General features: G+C 40.0%; 1 protein-coding gene across 2 annotated transcripts in view; it reads left to right on the forward strand.

Annotated features, from left to right (window-relative positions):
- Positions 1–17422, forward strand: part of SV2C (synaptic vesicle glycoprotein 2C) — a 199491-nt gene that overhangs the window by 44374 nt on the left and 137695 nt on the right. For both annotated transcript variants that reach the window (XM_025185249.3, XM_006124253.5), the window contains one exon: positions 13225–13924. In XM_025185249.3, coding sequence (XP_025041034.3) covers positions 13345–13924 — 580 coding nt within the window. In that variant the 5' untranslated portion in view covers positions 13225–13344. The remainder of the gene's footprint in view (positions 1–13224; positions 13925–17422) is intronic.

A 17422-nucleotide genomic window follows, 5' to 3' on the forward strand; every position in this document is an offset into this window, starting at 1 on the left:
TTTTTGGGGACTTTTTGCCCCATCCATTCTCTAAAGCACTGCTCTTTCTTACTCCATGCTCCCTTTTCTGTCACCCATTCACCCCCACCCTCACTTAGTTTCACTGGGTTGGGAATCGGAAGTAATGAGTAGGGGGTGAGGGCTCTGGCTGGGGGTGAGGGCTCTGGGGTGGGGCCAGGGAGAAGGGGTATGGGGTGCATGAAGGGGCTTCAGGCTTGAAGTTGCAGGGGTGTGCACTCTGGGAGAGGTTTTGGGTGCAGGAAGGATCTCTAGGTTGGGCAAGGGGTTGGGAGGTGGGAGGAGATGGAGTGCAGGGTCCTGTCTGCACTTACCACAGCTCCCAGGAAGTAGCTGCCATGTCCCTATGACTCCATAGGTGCATAAGTGGCCAGAAAGCTTCCACATGTTTCCCTTGCGTGCTCATCCATCACTCCTGCATCTCCTATTTGTTGTGGTTCCCCACTCAATGGAGCTACAGAGATAGCATTTGGGAGCTGCAGAAAACCACAGTATATAGGGAACCTGCCTTAGCCCTGGGAAGGAAGGAGAGGCATTAATTAGTGGGGACTACAGACCCCCAGGAGTTCCCTTGCTGACCTTTTGATATCAGCAGACCCCACTTTGAGAAGTGCTGTTCTATATAATTTCCAGTGTTTTACTAGATGGATTTTACTCTTTGAAACTTCGCCCACAAGTTTGCCCACTGCTCTTAGAATTCAGTTTTAATGTCTTGTTAAAACATTTCAAGTGTTTTTTCAGTTATCTAATGCAAGCTTTTCCTTCCTTATTTTTGGATCATGTCCCCTCCTTTCTAAAGGGAGTTCCTTCACTTTATTTTCTCCTCATTGAGGACTTCACACCAACTCCTACCACGTGCCCCAAATGCAGCAAGGTATGGCTCTCACAGAAGGCTGTTTCCCTTCATCTTTCCAGAAGACAACAGAATCATGGCAGATATCAAAAAGCTGGTGTGTGCTTAAAAAAGCATTGACAGGATTTTTTTTATTGACTGACAGAGTTCAAGCGATTAGAACTAAGCTTGTCCCATCGCATTGTGCTAGTTCCTTTCTGTTCCATATTTAAATACAGTTCAGTTGTTTTCACTTTGATGCTGACAGCTGAAAATGACTATACACACTGGATCTGGAGACCTCTGATGGACACAATGAATTTCAAAGACAGGAAAGTACAAGGCCGGAGCATAGCTCTTGTTCCAGAAGGAAACAGAGTTTTCATTTACCAATAACCATTTGAAAAAAGATTTTTAGTTTAAAGCAAAACAATTTAGAAAAATAATGCCAATGCTGTTTACATTCATGTCATTGATTGATTGATTGCTATGGAACAAATTGAATGGTACAGTAAACTAGTTCAGTATTTTTTAACTTGCTTTTTGCATCCAGTTTAGGCTTTCATTATTCCTTGAGGGATGTTTGTCCACATCACTAAACTACTGCACCATTTGCTGCAATTTAGTCTTCTTTACTCAGTAAAGTGCCTGTAAATGCTCACTGGAGGCATTCAGCAGGAGAAAGGGTGGTCTACCTCAGAATTGTGGTAGATTGGCAGAACTTTGTAGGGGAAGCTTTCAAAAGGCTTTCCTGAAACTTGTTGTAGTATCAGCACCGAGGTCTAAGTCACCTCAGTTAATGAGCACCAAATATTCATGCACTTTTCTCTTGTATGTACACACACCCAGGTAAAAAAAGGTAACTTCATCAAACTAGATTGTAATAACACTGAGGGTAAACCCTACAAAAGCAATTAGATGGATCATTTGGGATGAAACCTCCAATACTTAATTACAATAGGGGCAAATTTGGAAATTATGGGGTTTGGGCTTCATTGTGACTTGTATCAGAGATTTAAATAACTCTGGACATTAAATGTAATTTCTTTTGTATTTTTTACCCTCTGTGTTGTTAGAATCTATTTTGCAAAAGATGCATTTCATTGTGAACAGGCCGTATTTCTATTGTGAGTTTTTTCTTTGCCAGACAAGAAATGGTCTTGATTTCAGAAAAAAGGAAAAATGCAAGTCTATTGCACAGTGCCTCATACAATGATTACTCTTAATGTGTAGCAACTATAACCTTAATATAGTTACCTCAGTATGTGTAATTAGGGAAGAGTGAAATCATGGTATTTTGTTATCTAAGGCAATTGGTCAGGTTTGAAGTGTCATTGCTATACAGTAATTATGTTGCTGGCAGTAGAGCAAGTTCATATCTATTCTATAGATTGGGATGGGAACCCTCAGGCCCAGGGGCCAGATGCAGCCCGTGGCTTGCCTGGATCTGGCCCTTAAGGTTCAGGACATCTCAAGCATTGGGGAGCACGATCTGGCACTCTAGCTCCCTGCAGGGCTGTAGCCAGGGGCAGATGACTGTTTTGCGGAGCCCCGGGCAGCATAACTCCGTGGGCCCCCCCTTTGCCATGGCGCATGCGCTGTGATGCCATGCGCATGCGCGGTGGTGCCGCGGCGCATGCGCAGGGCTTTTTTAAGCGCGGGGCCCAGGGCAGCCGCCCTGTTTGCCCTGCCCTATATCCGCCCCTGGCTGTAGCACACACAATCTACTAGGCTGGGCCTGTAGGCTCCAGTGTGGGAGAGAAATGTGGGGAGTGTCTTTCTCCTTCTCAGTTGGGGGTCATGTCAGTGAGATTTTCCTTCTCACTTGAGTGCGGTCCCCAACCGATTTTTCTGTGGGTCAGTGGCCCCTGACCCAAAAAAGGTTCCCCGTCCCTGTTATAGAAATATTTTAAAATAAGTGGAGAACGCAGTGCTCTTTCTTAATAGTAGATATTGGCCCAAAGACAAATCCTAAATCCATATTCCTTGATGCTGGTGGGGAAGTTTGGGTCATTGATTAATAGATCTAGGATTTGCAAATGCATTAGAACACTTAGGCTATGTCTACACAGCAGCATTATTTCAGAATAACGAATGTTATTGCAAAATAACAAAGAGCATGTCTACACTGCAAGCCATTATTTCAAAATAATGGTGAGCTGGAGGACTTCTTACTCCAAGTCCTGTAACCCTCATTTTACAAGGAGTAAGGGAAGTCAAAGGAAGAGTGTTCTTCCTTCAACTTCCTGCTGTGTAGACCTCACCAAAAGTCAAATTAAGCTATTTTGACTTCAGCTATGCAATTGACATAGCTCAAGTTGTGCAGCTTAATTTGACTTTTGCCCTGATGTGTAGGTGTGCCCCTACTGTTTTTTTTCTCCCTACCCAGTCTACAGTAGGGATGCCAGCAACTAGTTGACTATCTGATAAGCATAAGCTTATCGAATAGTCAACTAGTGATGCGACTAGTTGCTTCCTCCCCCCCGCCCATCAGAGAGAGGCAGCAAGAGAGGGAGCACGAGACGGTGCTGGGGGAGTTGGCTTAAAAGCCGGTTCCTCCCAGCACCGTCTCCTCAGGGGACAGGAGCGGTAGCGGCACAGCAGGAAACAATGCGAGTGGGGGCTCACACCAGTTCTGCTGCAATTCTGCTTTTCAAATTATACATTTCTAAGCTACTGTGATGTGCAAAGTGCTTTTAGCTAGTAAACAGCCATATGATGAATAGTGCTAGTTTGGAGTACAGAAGAGGAACTGAATGCTGTGAAAAACTGCTTTCCAGATGCATTGGTAACATAGTAACCCGTTCCTTTCTGTACTATATTGCTTTGTCTTTAGTCAGTAAATTGGCTAAACTTGATTATTTGGTCTCTTGAACATTTTTAATACTGAACTGTAAGTGCAGTCAAGCAATTGGCTGTATTTTTGATAACACATATGAAGTGAGACCAATCTAGCAACTCCATAGAGTTGCACATGTAGCATTTTCAATGTCTACTTCCCTTGTTAAATGTTTATCATAAGATGCAGGCCCAGAGAAGGTTTCTAGATTATTTTCTAGAACATTGATTCACTTTGGCATTTCCTATCTCTTTTGTATGCTTTATTTCTAAGTTATAAGGTGGCAGTACTGAATTGTTTGTTTGTAGTAAGTGCAGTTTCCAGATAAAAATTACTGAACCTGATTCTCCTCTTAAGTACACCAAGGAGTGAATTGGTTTAAGTCAATGGACTTACACTGTAAACAGTGTGCAAGCAGAGAACTGGGTTCTGTCTCTTGCCAGGTGTATATGTGTGTCCTTAAACAGGAAAAAAACACTCTCAGGGCCTGATTCTCATTGCTGTGGCAGTGTAAAGGGATCATAAAGTAGGTGGAAGTTCCCTTTTACACTCATTATAGGGCTTTTTTACCCTACCAAAGCAATATAAAGAGGGACTTAATGCAAATGAGAATGGAGCCCTGAGTAGTTTTTATACAACTTAGAAACACCTCTTCCTTATGTAAATGCCTGTACGATTTCAAAAATAATCACTCAGATGTCCTCCTTCTTGTAGCTGTGTAATATAGATTAATTTATTCATTACAGCCATGTCTCAAAGCCTAGTAAGCCAAGATATTACCCAGGCATCCCTTTTCCCAGAGTGCTCTTGCATACCAGGTTGCTACAATATGATCTTCATTATGATTATTTCCTTGTTTTTAAAAATAATGTATGTTGGATTATTATTTTAATAGAATTATTGTAATTTCATTAGCTATTATCTTGGTATGGCATGTAATTGTGAGGAGAGTAATAGAGTATGTGAATTTATATGAAGACATAATTATGTGTAGAGTACAGAGATCCGGTTATGTGCAATGATACCAAATAATAAAAAATAAGTGAACTGTGGCATGTGGCATTTAGAAAATTCAGTGTAGAGGTTGCTTTTTTTTGTTTTAAAAAGAAAAAGGAATCTGGGTTGCAAAATATCCATCTTCCAAAACCATTTGAATTTTTAACTATTGAAATATTTTTAAATATCCCAATTAAAATATATAGCTCCAAAATACTGATTTTTTTCATCCGTTTTTACATGAGGAAAATTAATTCTTAATTTAGGATGTGTGTTCTAAATTTAAATCTGATGTTATGAAACCCTGACAAGTCTTTTTAAATATCTTTCAATCTGATTTCTGTATTCATTTAAAATCCTTTTCTGCTTTTGATTTCCAGTGGATTCTTTGAAAGAAAAAGCCATAATTTTCTCAGCAATCATTACTGTACATGGCAAATAATGTAAATTAGGCTTTCACATGAAATGTTTCTCTTTGATTTCCAGGTAGGTAGAATATTATTGAGATCTCACTTTTGTACATGAAACTTGGTGACTTAGAAACACCTCTTCCTTAAATTCATGTATTTATCCTTTAATTGGATTTACCTGCCCTATAAAGCAAATACCGCCCCTGTGAATGTAGAGGCTCCTCTAACACTAATACCAGCATAGTTCTTCTATACAGAGAAGGGTAACATTCTAGTGGATGTAGACATAGGTTTCAGCCTTCCTCCATAGCTCAGCTGTACAAGGATCCCCTACACACATATAGACAACGGTGGTATTTGTTTATCAAGGGAGGAGCCACTGTTCCACAGTTCTTCTTTTCTCCTTCTCTCAGAGGAGGTGGCATGCAATGGTTCTAAGGACTACTGATGCCTCAAGACTGTCTTCCAGCAACATACATGAGCTCATGCGTAACTTTAATAATAGAGGGACTAATAGAAGGACTACTCAAATGCTTGAAGTAACACATGGTTTTCTGGATAAAGATCTTTGTCTCATGTGAATTGTGTCACTCATAAAAATGTTTAAAAACTTAGGTAAAATTTTGAAAATCATTGTATTTCAGTATGTCACAGTATATAATATTTTTCTATTTCTCCTTACTCATTCCTTTTGTTTGAGACACTTTTATTTTTCCAAGTTATCTTTTCTCTCCTCTCTTAAAGTTCACATACTGCTCTCATTGCTCCTTCCTCACATGGAGTTAAAATCCTCCATGACATCACAGTTGGTTATTATAACTGGAAGTGATTTTGGTGTGACAGAGGATTATGTCTTCAGATAAGCAATAAACAGCAGGAACAGAAAAAGTCAGAAGAAACAAAGGACTTGTCTTTTATTGTATGTACAGGGCGTCCCCACTATAAGTCGCTTCGGTATACATCCATTCCACACTGCAGTCGTTGACGTTTGTAGGAACTGATGTGTTGTAAGTCCTCCCATTCCCCGGTATAAGTCGTGCAAAACAGTCTCCCCAATTTGCTTAAATGGAAGTCAGCCATGGGGAAAAAAATTCCCTGCTTTAAGTTGTTTTGCTATAAATCCAAGTTTTTTGGAATGTATCTTGGACTTATAGCGAGAATGGCTTGTAATTAATAATAAAAAAAAATGAAGGAAGAGGAAAAATAGATATAAACACAAAATCAGAATGCCTGTTAAAATATATGTTTATGAAGAGACATGAGTTTAAAATGGAAAGAAAGGAATAAAGGAGGGGAAAAACTTCCTTAGAAAAAAATTGTAATTGTAATGAAATATTCAGAGATATGCCTGCAGTTCCTGTAATACAGTAGTTTTATCAGGTTGAAATTCACTACTTACAATTAACCATTTTTTATTTTATAATAAGAAAAAACAAGAACTCCTGTGGCACCTTCCAGACAAAAGTGGGTAAAAACAAGTACCCACGAAAGCTCATGATGATATATATTTTTGTTAGTCTCGAAGGTGCCATAGGACTACTTGTTTTAAAATAAGTTTGTTAGTCTTTAAGGTGCCATAGGACTCCTTGTTGTTTTTGAAGACGCAAGCTAACATGGCTACCCCGTGGGACTTGTAACAAGAAAGAGGTGAAATAAATGGAAAATTTTGCTAGCCCAATGTGTAAGTAGCAATGAGAGAGAACGTAAAGTGTTTAAAGGTAAGATATTCATTTTATGTATACTTAACAACAAATCCGTGCATCCCCAAGTGATTTCCACTTTACCAACTTTCAGTAGTGTTTCAAATCCCAGTAGCTTTGCATCTGGCATTGTCTGACAAAAATGTAATTGTACAGAGAAAAGTCATCCATTTTACAGTCAATTCATTGTAGCAGATGCAAGTTTGGAAACTATGTCTAGTCTGACTGTAAATCAAAGAAGCTTCCTTCATAAAAGTCTGTCTGGAATACCTCACCACTGAATCAATGAAAAATGTCTGATTCTCTGTCTGCAGTCAGTGTGACAAGAATGTTTTGGACTAAATCCGGAGTCCTTTGTTGCACTTGCGAATGCCCAGTTGATTCCCTGGGACTGCAGGACCAAGAATTCTCTGTGTATCTGTATTGGTTTTTATACTGTTTGAACACTACTCCAATATGTAAAAAGTAATTTACAGAAAAAGTAAAAAGATGAGGCTCTTACCTTGAAGAGTTTACAACAGGAGTCCCCAAACCAATAAAACTATAAGCCTGTGCTTCACTTCATATGCTCTGAGTAGCCCTATTAACTTCAACGGGGTCAACTCAGAGCATGTGAAGCTAAGTCCATAAGTCTTTGTAGGAACTGTGTCCTATGAAGCTTCCTAGGTGCACCCCTTCAGGGAACCCCATTAGATTTTGCAGATGAAGTCATTTTTAATTGTAGACATAAGTGCGAGTAAAAATCACTAATTCTGAAGAAACAAAAAACAGGACTGTGTAGCACTTTAAAGACTAACAAGCTGGTTTAATAGGTGATGAGCTTTTGTGGGCCAGACCCACTTCCTCAGATCAAATAGTGGAAGAAAATTGTCACAACCATATATACCAAAGGATACAATTAAAAGAATGAACACATATGAAAAGGACAAATCAAATTTCAGAACAGAAGGGGGATGGAGGGGCGGGAACGGGGGAGGTAAATGTCTGTGAGCTTCGACACTTTACATTCAAATTTGAATAAAGACGCTAATTATCTTACCCATTACAAAGATAGCTTCCCCAATTATCACCTCTAATATCATTAGCTCACAGACATTTACCTCCCCCTCTTCCCCCCCTGCATCCCCCTTCTGTTCTGAAATTTGATTTGTCCTTTTCATATGTGTTCATTCTTTTAATTGTATCCTTTGGTATATATGGTTGTAACAATTTTCTTCCACTATTTGATCTGAGGAAGTGGGTCTGGCCCACGAAAGCTCATCACCTAATAAACCATCTTGTTAGTCTTTAAAGTGCTACACAGTCCTGTTTTTTGTTTCAGCTGTACCAGACTAACACGGCTACATTTCTACCATAATTCTGAAGAAGCTGAGGAAGGTTCATTGGCATAAAAAGGGACAAAGGTTACAACAATAATGTACAATTACTCTGTACTGATATGTATACTTCTTGATGGCTTTGTTGAACATTAGTTCACTTGTGGGGCACCGAAGAAGAATTTGAGGGTTTACTGAGGTGAAATCATTTTGCTCCTGGGAAAATATTTTATAAATGCTTTAATACTATGTGAAAAACGTGATGGATGAGGTAATATCTTTTATTGGACTAACTTCTGTTGGGGAAAGAGGCAAGATTTCAAGCTTCACTGAGCTCTTCTTCAGATTCATGAAAGATACCACTTCACCTATTTGTGTGTCTAATTTCCTGAGACAAACATGGCTACAACACTTAATACTATGTGTATTCTATCATTTTAAAGAATTCCACTGGAGTTTACTATTTCATATTCGGGCAATAAACAGACCTATTGGATAATACAGCGGTTATGATCAAAAGCAAAGAAGCAAATTTCAATTGACACTAAACCCCTTCACTCAAACAGTCATTCCTTCTCATCAGCACTTTCATATAGGTCTTTCAACTGCTCACTAGTAGCTAAACAGTGCAATGTAATTAAAAGTATAGGAATCTATCTTGCAGGGATAATATTACTATGTACCTATCATCCAAGAATGTGTTTCACTCAAGGATATCTTTATAGTTTCCTGCAAAAGTAATTCATACCCTAAAAGAAACTATGTCAAAGCCCTACAAAAGCATGTTGGCTTTAAATCTATGCAAGATACAAAGAAATACTGAATAGTACATCTAAATTTCCAGATAAAATCTTAACTAAGATGTCATTTGGTTTCTGAGAGTACAAATGAAATTAAGGATACAAATCCTCTCAAAATATAGTTACTGAAAAATGACTATTTAAAAACCAAGAAAATTCAGGGTTAATCTTTAACATTGCATGACAGCCTTTGGGGATTTATGCACTTTAAAATACCTTGGTTCTGATGCTACCTCCACTCTTTAAAGTGGACTTAGTTTTCTTTATAGGGAGAAAAAATAAAGCTTGATTCAAGTGAGTGAAAAGTGAAGACGCAGAACAATTTGCATGTGTATCATATAGGCCTTTGAGAACACTTTGAGAAGCCTGTTAATTGGCCATGCCGGTTTGTTTACTTTCCGGTGCCACAGCCATGGAGCCTCGCAGCTCCTATTGGCTCTGGTTTGCTGTATGCAGCCAAGGGGAGCTGCAGGAAGCTATAATGATCTAATGTCATTTTGTTCTATAGTGTTTTATAGTGATCTAATTGCATTTTGTAGTCATTAACTCCAAAAGAGAAGCCCTGTGAAAAGCAGTGAGAAACTCAATGATTGTTCTTGAGCATGGCACTGTTCAGTCAGAGCTGGTAGGGCCTGCAATACGTAGGCATATATTGTAGAGAATTAGATGCCCCACTTTCCCCCTATGCCAATAGTATCTTTTGAGGGATACTTTCAAAGCTAAAGCACTTTCATTACAGCAGTGGCTTTGGACCAATAGACCCACTTAGGAGGAATCTCAAGAGTCTAAAATTAGGCTATAGTTTTCCATCATAAATATTACATTCTCATTTTTATGTGCTCAGTTTTTCTGCTGGAGACTGATTTGGTTTGAAAAGACTATTTGAAGAGTGTGGTGACCTTTGACTGATTTTACGAACATTTAAAGTGTGTAAGACTAAACCTAGATTCGGGGCATAAAATGAAAAACAGAAAACTGTGGTGACTTTGTAATATTTATGAGGAAAGTGCTAACATTTATTTTAGTTTCATTAAAGCGTACTGATTTTTAAGGTTACATATACATTATATGACTTCAGTGGATTTTTTTTTTAATTAAAATTACCCTGTGTCTGAGCTTTCACAATGCATTTTGTAATTCTGCCTATGCCACAGAACACTGCCAACCTAAAGTTGGATGTCTCAATTACACTTTTTAGGATAAATATATAGTACAATATACAGGGGCGAATGAGAGTTTTGTGGGGCCCAGGGCAGCACAATTTTGCGGGGGCCTCCCTTTGAAGAAAAAATAGAAAAAAGGTGTCAAATGCGCAAATTGAGGGCTATTTTCATATTAAATGTGAATTGGGTAAATTTGATAGAAACTTAATTTAGTTGGATAATTTTTATTTTAATTATATTGTAAGTCATTCTTAAGCAAAATTCTGCATTAATAATTAAAAATTTTCATTTGTATTTGTCTCTTCCTCCTCCTGCCTCACTCTCTCTTTCTCTTCCCCCTCCTGCCTCACTCTCTCTTTCTCTTCTCCTCCCCCTCTTGCCTCTCACTCGCAGAGCCCAACGGCTGTTTGCGCTGCTTGCTCCCACGCGGTGGCCCGGCTGAGCGCCGCAGAACTCAGCCGAGCGCCATGGTGGGAGGCGAAGGGGGGCGGGGCAGTGATGTACACAGCCAGGGGGCAGGACCTGGAGCCTCTGTCATGGCCTTCGCCTCCCACAGTGGCACTCTGCTGAGTTCTGTGCTGTTCAGCCGGGCCGCCACACAGAAGCAAGTGGCACAAGCGGCCGTTTGGGCCCCACGTGGCATCTATTGCAGTACAGGGCCCGGGGCAGCTACCCCGCTCGCCCTGCCCTATATCCACTGCTGACAACACATTACTTTAAAAATAGGATGACCAATTATCCCGTTTTTAAAGGGACAGCCCTGTATTTAAGCCTCTCTGCTGGTGCTCCTATATTTTTTTTATGTGCAAATTGTCTCTTCCATCAGTACTGGTGGGCCCTAATGCTAGTCAGATCCTTGCTTGCCAGTCAACCACCTACCAGTGGGGTGGGAAGAGCAGTGATTGACAATGGGGGTGACTGTGAAAGGCTGATGGTCAGGCAAAAACTGCTGAGTCCGGGGCCAGACATTTCCCTGTTGGTCTCTCAGTGCAGTATCACTGCGTGCCAACTTTTGGACAGCAGTTTCCTCCCCCCACCATTTCTAGCCAGCACTGGCTGATGGCTGCAGTGGCTGGTGAGTGCAAGCAGACAGTAGCTGGTTACATGCTTCCTCTGCTGCCCACCCATCAGCTCTTTACATGCTCCCCTCTTACTGTCCTCTCCCTGCTATGCCCTCCCTCCCAGCACTCTGCTCCTCCATATTCCCCCTCCCCTTCAGGGTGCGTTCTGCTTTTGGTGCTGTATGGAGAGCCAGCCCCGGCCAGATCATTTAGCTCACTAACAGCCTGTCTGGCCGGCTCCTTCCTTCCCTTACTGGGCTGGCATCCAGGGATAGTTCAAGCTCTCTTGTCTAGGGTGCTGGCTAGGAGGAGACAAACCTTCCATGTGCCAAAGCCCCACATGGAGCTGGCATGGGGAAGCTTCTCCATCTCTCAAGTAGGCTCTGGAGTGGTGGGGAGGAAGCTATTTCCAGCCTGTTTGAAACTGAACCCTGCAGGTCCCCAGGCAGAGGCGCACAGCACCCTCTTCACATGCCGCATCCTGCTGTAAATGAAACACTCCAGCTGTGCTCAGTCAACTTGATATTAATTGGAATGTTTGCACTACATAGTTCTTATTGATTGGCACTGAACTCCTTTGAATATGAGCTGTTTTACCAGGAGTCCTGTATTCAGCATAGGGGAATATAGTCATTCCTTTTAAAGATGGATTTTAAAAAGTGATCATTATTGGCTCATATCTATACCCATGAAACTCATTTGCAAACCTGTAGTTAACCTGAGTGGGAGGAGCAGAGTTAAGTCAATGCTGAGCACTTTTGAAAATTCCTCCCTAATTGTAAAATACTCTTTGTTTTTGAAAGGCTAGCTAATGAATCAAATTGTTATCAACAAAAACAATAGTAATCTTGGTTTTAAACATTCCTGTGCACTGTTTCTACCTGAAGGCACTGCATGCTGAGGTTATGAGAACCACTGCATGAATGACTTGTTCATGCAAACAGCAAAAATAGTGAAAAATATTAAAATGGAGAAAAAATAATTGAATGCATGAGAGATAAGGAAGGGAATTTGATTTTAAAAAGACTACTAAACACTGGCTTTTTCATATGTCAGTTTCAGTTTTTAATTTATACCAGTCTTGAAGTTTGTGTACTTTTCCAGTCACTATATATTTCTCAGACCAAAACTTCTTCAAAACAGCTTTCCTTAGCCCCTTTCAGTTTATAGTATGTGCTCATTTTAACTGGAGGGAGGCACACTTCAAAATCAACGCAGTACTTTAAAAATGCTTGAGCTAAAATCTAAGAGGATGGGTAATACAGTGGGATTTTCAAAATTACCTAAATGAGTTGACTTTCCATGGGATTTGCAGTACTAAATCACCTAGCTGCTTCTTGAAAATAACAACCCTGGAGACTAAAGGCATTAACCACACACTGTTTCATAGTCAGTGTGCAATTAGCTGATGTTCTCTGTCCATATCCTTACTTCAGGTGTCAACATCATTAGAGTTTAAAACTGACGCTAAGGACTAAGTGCATGATTCGCCATCTGTTGCAGTCAATAGGAGTCTTTCTATCGATTTCAGTGTACTTCAGATCAGTCTTTGAAACTTTATAAAAACTTGATTACCCTTTTATCACTAATTGTGGCTCTTCCGGATAAAAGTTGAAGCACATTGATGAGCTACTATGGAGAAGCCTGCACAGCTGTAAATAGACTTTTGTGTCCATAGCTGTTCATTGGTTCACTTTTCCCAAGTACTAAATTGACTTTTTTTAAAACGGCATTGTGGTTTTGTGTTCATCTCCACCATTTTGTCCATAAATTGCAAACAAGCAATGTTTATTTTAAGTACTAGCATAAAGAAGATTTTTTCTTTGACTGAAAATTAGTGTTGGAGAGACCTGGGCAGACAAATTTCAGTGTGTGAATGTGTAGAGATATAGGGATTTTCTCAAGTGCTTTTTCTCAATGTACAAAGAAAATGTATGTACACCATCTTTGGAGTCCTTTCCTAGTTGTAGAAATGCAGCTACTATGTGGTAGTTCCTAAATAATTATTAATATGGTACCGTATTAGTGTGAAGGAGCATCTAGGAGACAACAAATATAAACAAGGATATTCTCTTTTTATATTTTGCAGATAACTTGCTGAAGCTGAACATGTTCTTTCATCTCCACTATTGACATCCAGGGCAGAATAGCTATTCCAGATAGAATCAATAGATCCATTTTCAATAGGACCATTGTACATTAATATACGATGGAAGACACATACAGAGATAGGACTTCATTAGTGAAAGGGGCTAAGGACATTGCCAAGGAGGTGAAGAGACAAACTGTAAAGAAGGTGAATAAAACTGTAGACAAAGCTCAGGATGGGTATACACAAAGGTCCTACAATCAGTTCAAGGAAGGGGAAGATGATGATGACTACTACACACAAGGAAGAAATTATGATGGAGAAGCCAATGATGATGAAGGATCAAGTGAAGCAACTGAAGGGCATGATGAAGATGATGAGATTTATGAAGGAGAGTATCAGGGAATCCCAAACATGGGGCAGGGAAAGGATGGCATAGTGGCCCTAGAGCAGCCCATCCATGATGAGTACAAGGATCGTCATGAACTGGAAACAGAGAGGAAAGCTGATGAAGAGGAGCTAGCACAACAGTATGAACTGATTATACAAGAGTGTGGACATGGCCGTTTTCAATGGGCCCTCTTCTTTGTTCTTGGAATGGCACTAATGGCGGATGGGATAGAGGTTTTTGTGGTTGGATTTGTGTTGCCCAGTGCTGAGACAGACATGTGCATTCCCAATTCTGGATCGGGATGGTTAGGTGAGTCAAAACTATGTTCTTATCTCTACTGTATCACAAATTACATTTGTAGCCTGTCTACTTACTGTTTTGCCAACACTAAAGCATGTTAAGAAAAAAAAGTATTTTCTATATTAAATGTGACTCTGCAGATCACTAAATATATTAGATGGCTAAAATGCATTTAATGAAAATAGCAATTGATTTTAATGTTCTTTTTCATGGTCAGTCAACAAAAGTAGTTAAATAAACACTGTTGAGATCGCCTTTGGTCTTTTCTTTTCCTGTGCAGTCTAAGGGATTGTCTTCAGGAAAATCTTTGCATGGCCAGCTGGAGTGTAAATCTATAGTACACTAGTTCACCACACAGTAACTGGCCATGTGGACATTTCCTCGGCACACTACGGGTTCTGTAATACATTTTGATGGACTGCTGGTTGAAATGTTGCTTTCAATTACAGCAGTATACATTTAGAAGAACTACATTAAAAATGTTGTCTGATGAGTGACGCTATTCTAGGTTTACTGTGGCATAAATGAGTAGATTGTGACTCTGTAGCGATAAAATTTTTTGTTTCTTTTACCTTCACTGCATGGTTTTACTAGAATGTTCTCGTTTCCACATTAGTTCAGTTTTGCTACTGTTTTCTTGTCTCTTTGGCTGTTTGGAACTATCTGAATTTCCTGTGTTCAGTATGTAAAAATTAGACTGTCTTACAAAATTTACATTAGGATAGAAGTGCTCTTACTAACATATTAAGCTTATATCAGATAGAATTTTCAACATGTTGACACCAATAGTTTATTTGCTAGCTTTTAATACAGTGAATTAGATTCTGCTTTCATTTATACTTGTGCAAACCCGCTGGATTCTTTAGGGATGCAAGAGGGCAGAACTTGCACCTTTAAGCATCCTTTAACACCGTCTTTGTTTTTATATTAGTTGAAGGCTCAGATATTTTGTTGGTAGAGACAAAGACGTTAGCTAATTGTGTGGTACAAAGATTAACCTTATATTAAAATTGACGAAGACATGTAAGTTATAACCAGGATAGATGGCTGAACTCATTCAACAGGGCAAGCACCTGGCTTCTTCTACAGAAAGTAATTCCCACAGATATTTTTGCACCAGAGAAGTTAGAATGCCTATATCATCTCCTTCCAGAGCTCTATTGCACATCTTGGCAGGAGGTGCTGCCATGAGGGGAAGATCTACTTTTATTATGGCCTCAATTTTCATCTCCTTGTCCCAAATGAGGGAGGGGTGGGCAGCTTCAGGAGCAGAGCCTTGGGCAGAAGAAGCTGGGCTGGGCGGTGGCCTCCCCCAGTCATCCCTTCAGCACTGCGCAGCCCATGCCACTTGAGGCTCCAGTGGCAATTTAAAGGGTTGTGGCCAGGAGCCCCAGGCCCTTTTCAATTGCCAGGCCCTGAGGCAGCTGCCCTTTTTGCTTCCCCTCTCCCCTGTTGGTGGCCTTGCCTCTGGCACTCAAATTATTTGTGCTCTGCTCTTCTGCACCAGAATAACACATATAGATTGCTCTCATGTAGGAGGCAGTTGCTCCACTGTCTGTACCTTTCCCCCAGGAACATCCTTAGGATTTATGGGGCGCTACACAGTGCTGTTAAACTGGTGCCCCTATGGCTGGGTGGGAGGGAATGATGATATTTTAGAGATGTGATTTTGTAATCTTCAGCAACATGCTAGTGAAATATCTTTAAAGCAAAATTTAAACTAAGATCCCATCAACTAACACAGTAAAGTCAGAAACTGACATTATATACCTGGGGCTGTCAAATGCCTATTAAATGGCTTCATTACTACTGTACTTCAATGGTTCTTTCACATGTTCAGTGTTCTCCTAATGGGTCTGGCAGACTTGTTCACTTTTGGGTTAACTAGATCCTCTCCAGAGGAAACAGAACCACAGAAAAGGGATAGGAAGAAGCAGATGGGTGAACATTAAGACCCCAGATTTTTGGGTGCCCTATGCAGTTGCATATTCTGCACATGGGTAAGGATGGCTCTGCCTTCCCTTGTTTGGGCCATTGTGCCTTCTGCAACTGCCACTGTTCCTGCAGAAGAACTGCCTATGTCCATTGCAGCTGTTCAGACAGGAGATGAATAGCTTCCTCCAATTCCTGCACTACTGCTATTTCCCTCCTTAATGGTAGATGACTGTTGTAAATCTGGACAACTATGCCAGATCTTGGAGTGGACTGGCCACCGCATGTGTGACCCCACATGGCCTTGAATTGTGCTACAAGCAGCCTGCCTCAGTTCTCCCTCTTGGACTGTTCAAGGAACTCAGACGCTTTTGTTCATTCTCAGCCCTTCTTGAGTTGTGCACTGTGAAATTAACAAACATTCAAAATAAAATTTTCAAATCCAGCCAAAAGGCCACAGAAACAAGTTTCTCTTCCTTCTCCCAGGACTTCCAGCCTTGGGCCTTTCCTGCTTTAGCAGGACATTTTCAGGCCCTATGTGACAGAATTCTCAATGCTGTCAGGGCTCTTTGCTAGAGCTTGCTCAGTTATAGCAGTCTCCAGTCCCTGAGCATTGCCTTCTGCTGCTGCTCTTCATAGGGCATTCGCCCCAATCGCTCCCGGGTGTGGCTCATTCTGTAGTCAAGGTTGGCTACATCATTACAGTGATATTGGTTCACTGCAGAAGTGTGTATGAATTTGTTCCTCAGAAATTATGTAAATAGAAAACTTACTTGTAAAGTTAAGAAAAGAGAACACACTTAACTGAGTATCGCGTAATAGTCTCATGCCTCAAATACATACATTGTAATAAATGTTTCTTTATCTTTTTGTAGAAACAATATTAGATTGTGCTGTCAAATTATTTATTTGCTAATAATTCCTCTTTAAAGATTAACTCACAAAAGCAAAAAAAAAAAAAAAAATTAAGCCTGCTATTGCAGCCTTGCCTTCTCCAATATTTACTGAAGGCACTATGACACCAGTTGACATATTAGCAATAGGCCCAAAAAAAACATAGTGATATTACCTGCCCACTGGTAAAATGCAATTCCAAAAGCTATAAATACTCCAGTAAACATAATATTTAATTCATTATATACACAGCCTACTTAGATGGAATAACTATATCCTCAATGATCTATAATATTTTTCAATGTCATCAGAGTCTGTGGTAGAAGCATTTTAATGGCATCATAACTGAGCCTTCACAAACATGCATTTCCATTATTTTATAATGTTATAAATCATGTGTTATAAATTCACATGATAGCCACATTCTAATGGGGTCTTTATAGACAGACTTTAAAATTGTTTTACTATTACAATATCAAAACAAAATAGGATTGTTAATGTTTTTAGGATTCTAAAGTTATGGCACCAGTGATAAAAATTATATAGAAATCATTGCAGCTATGTAGATTATACAAAAATGATGCTATTACAGACAGACACATGCATACACAAAACCCAAGCTATTCCATCATTGAAAAAGGCCCCATTGGTTTAATACATGTATCCCGGCTTCTCCATAGC

This window comes from Pelodiscus sinensis, chromosome 6, assembly GCF_052426305.1.
Source record: "Pelodiscus sinensis isolate ZL-2025 chromosome 6, ASM5242630v1, whole genome shotgun sequence".
NCBI lineage: Eukaryota > Metazoa > Chordata > Testudines > Trionychidae > Pelodiscus > Pelodiscus sinensis.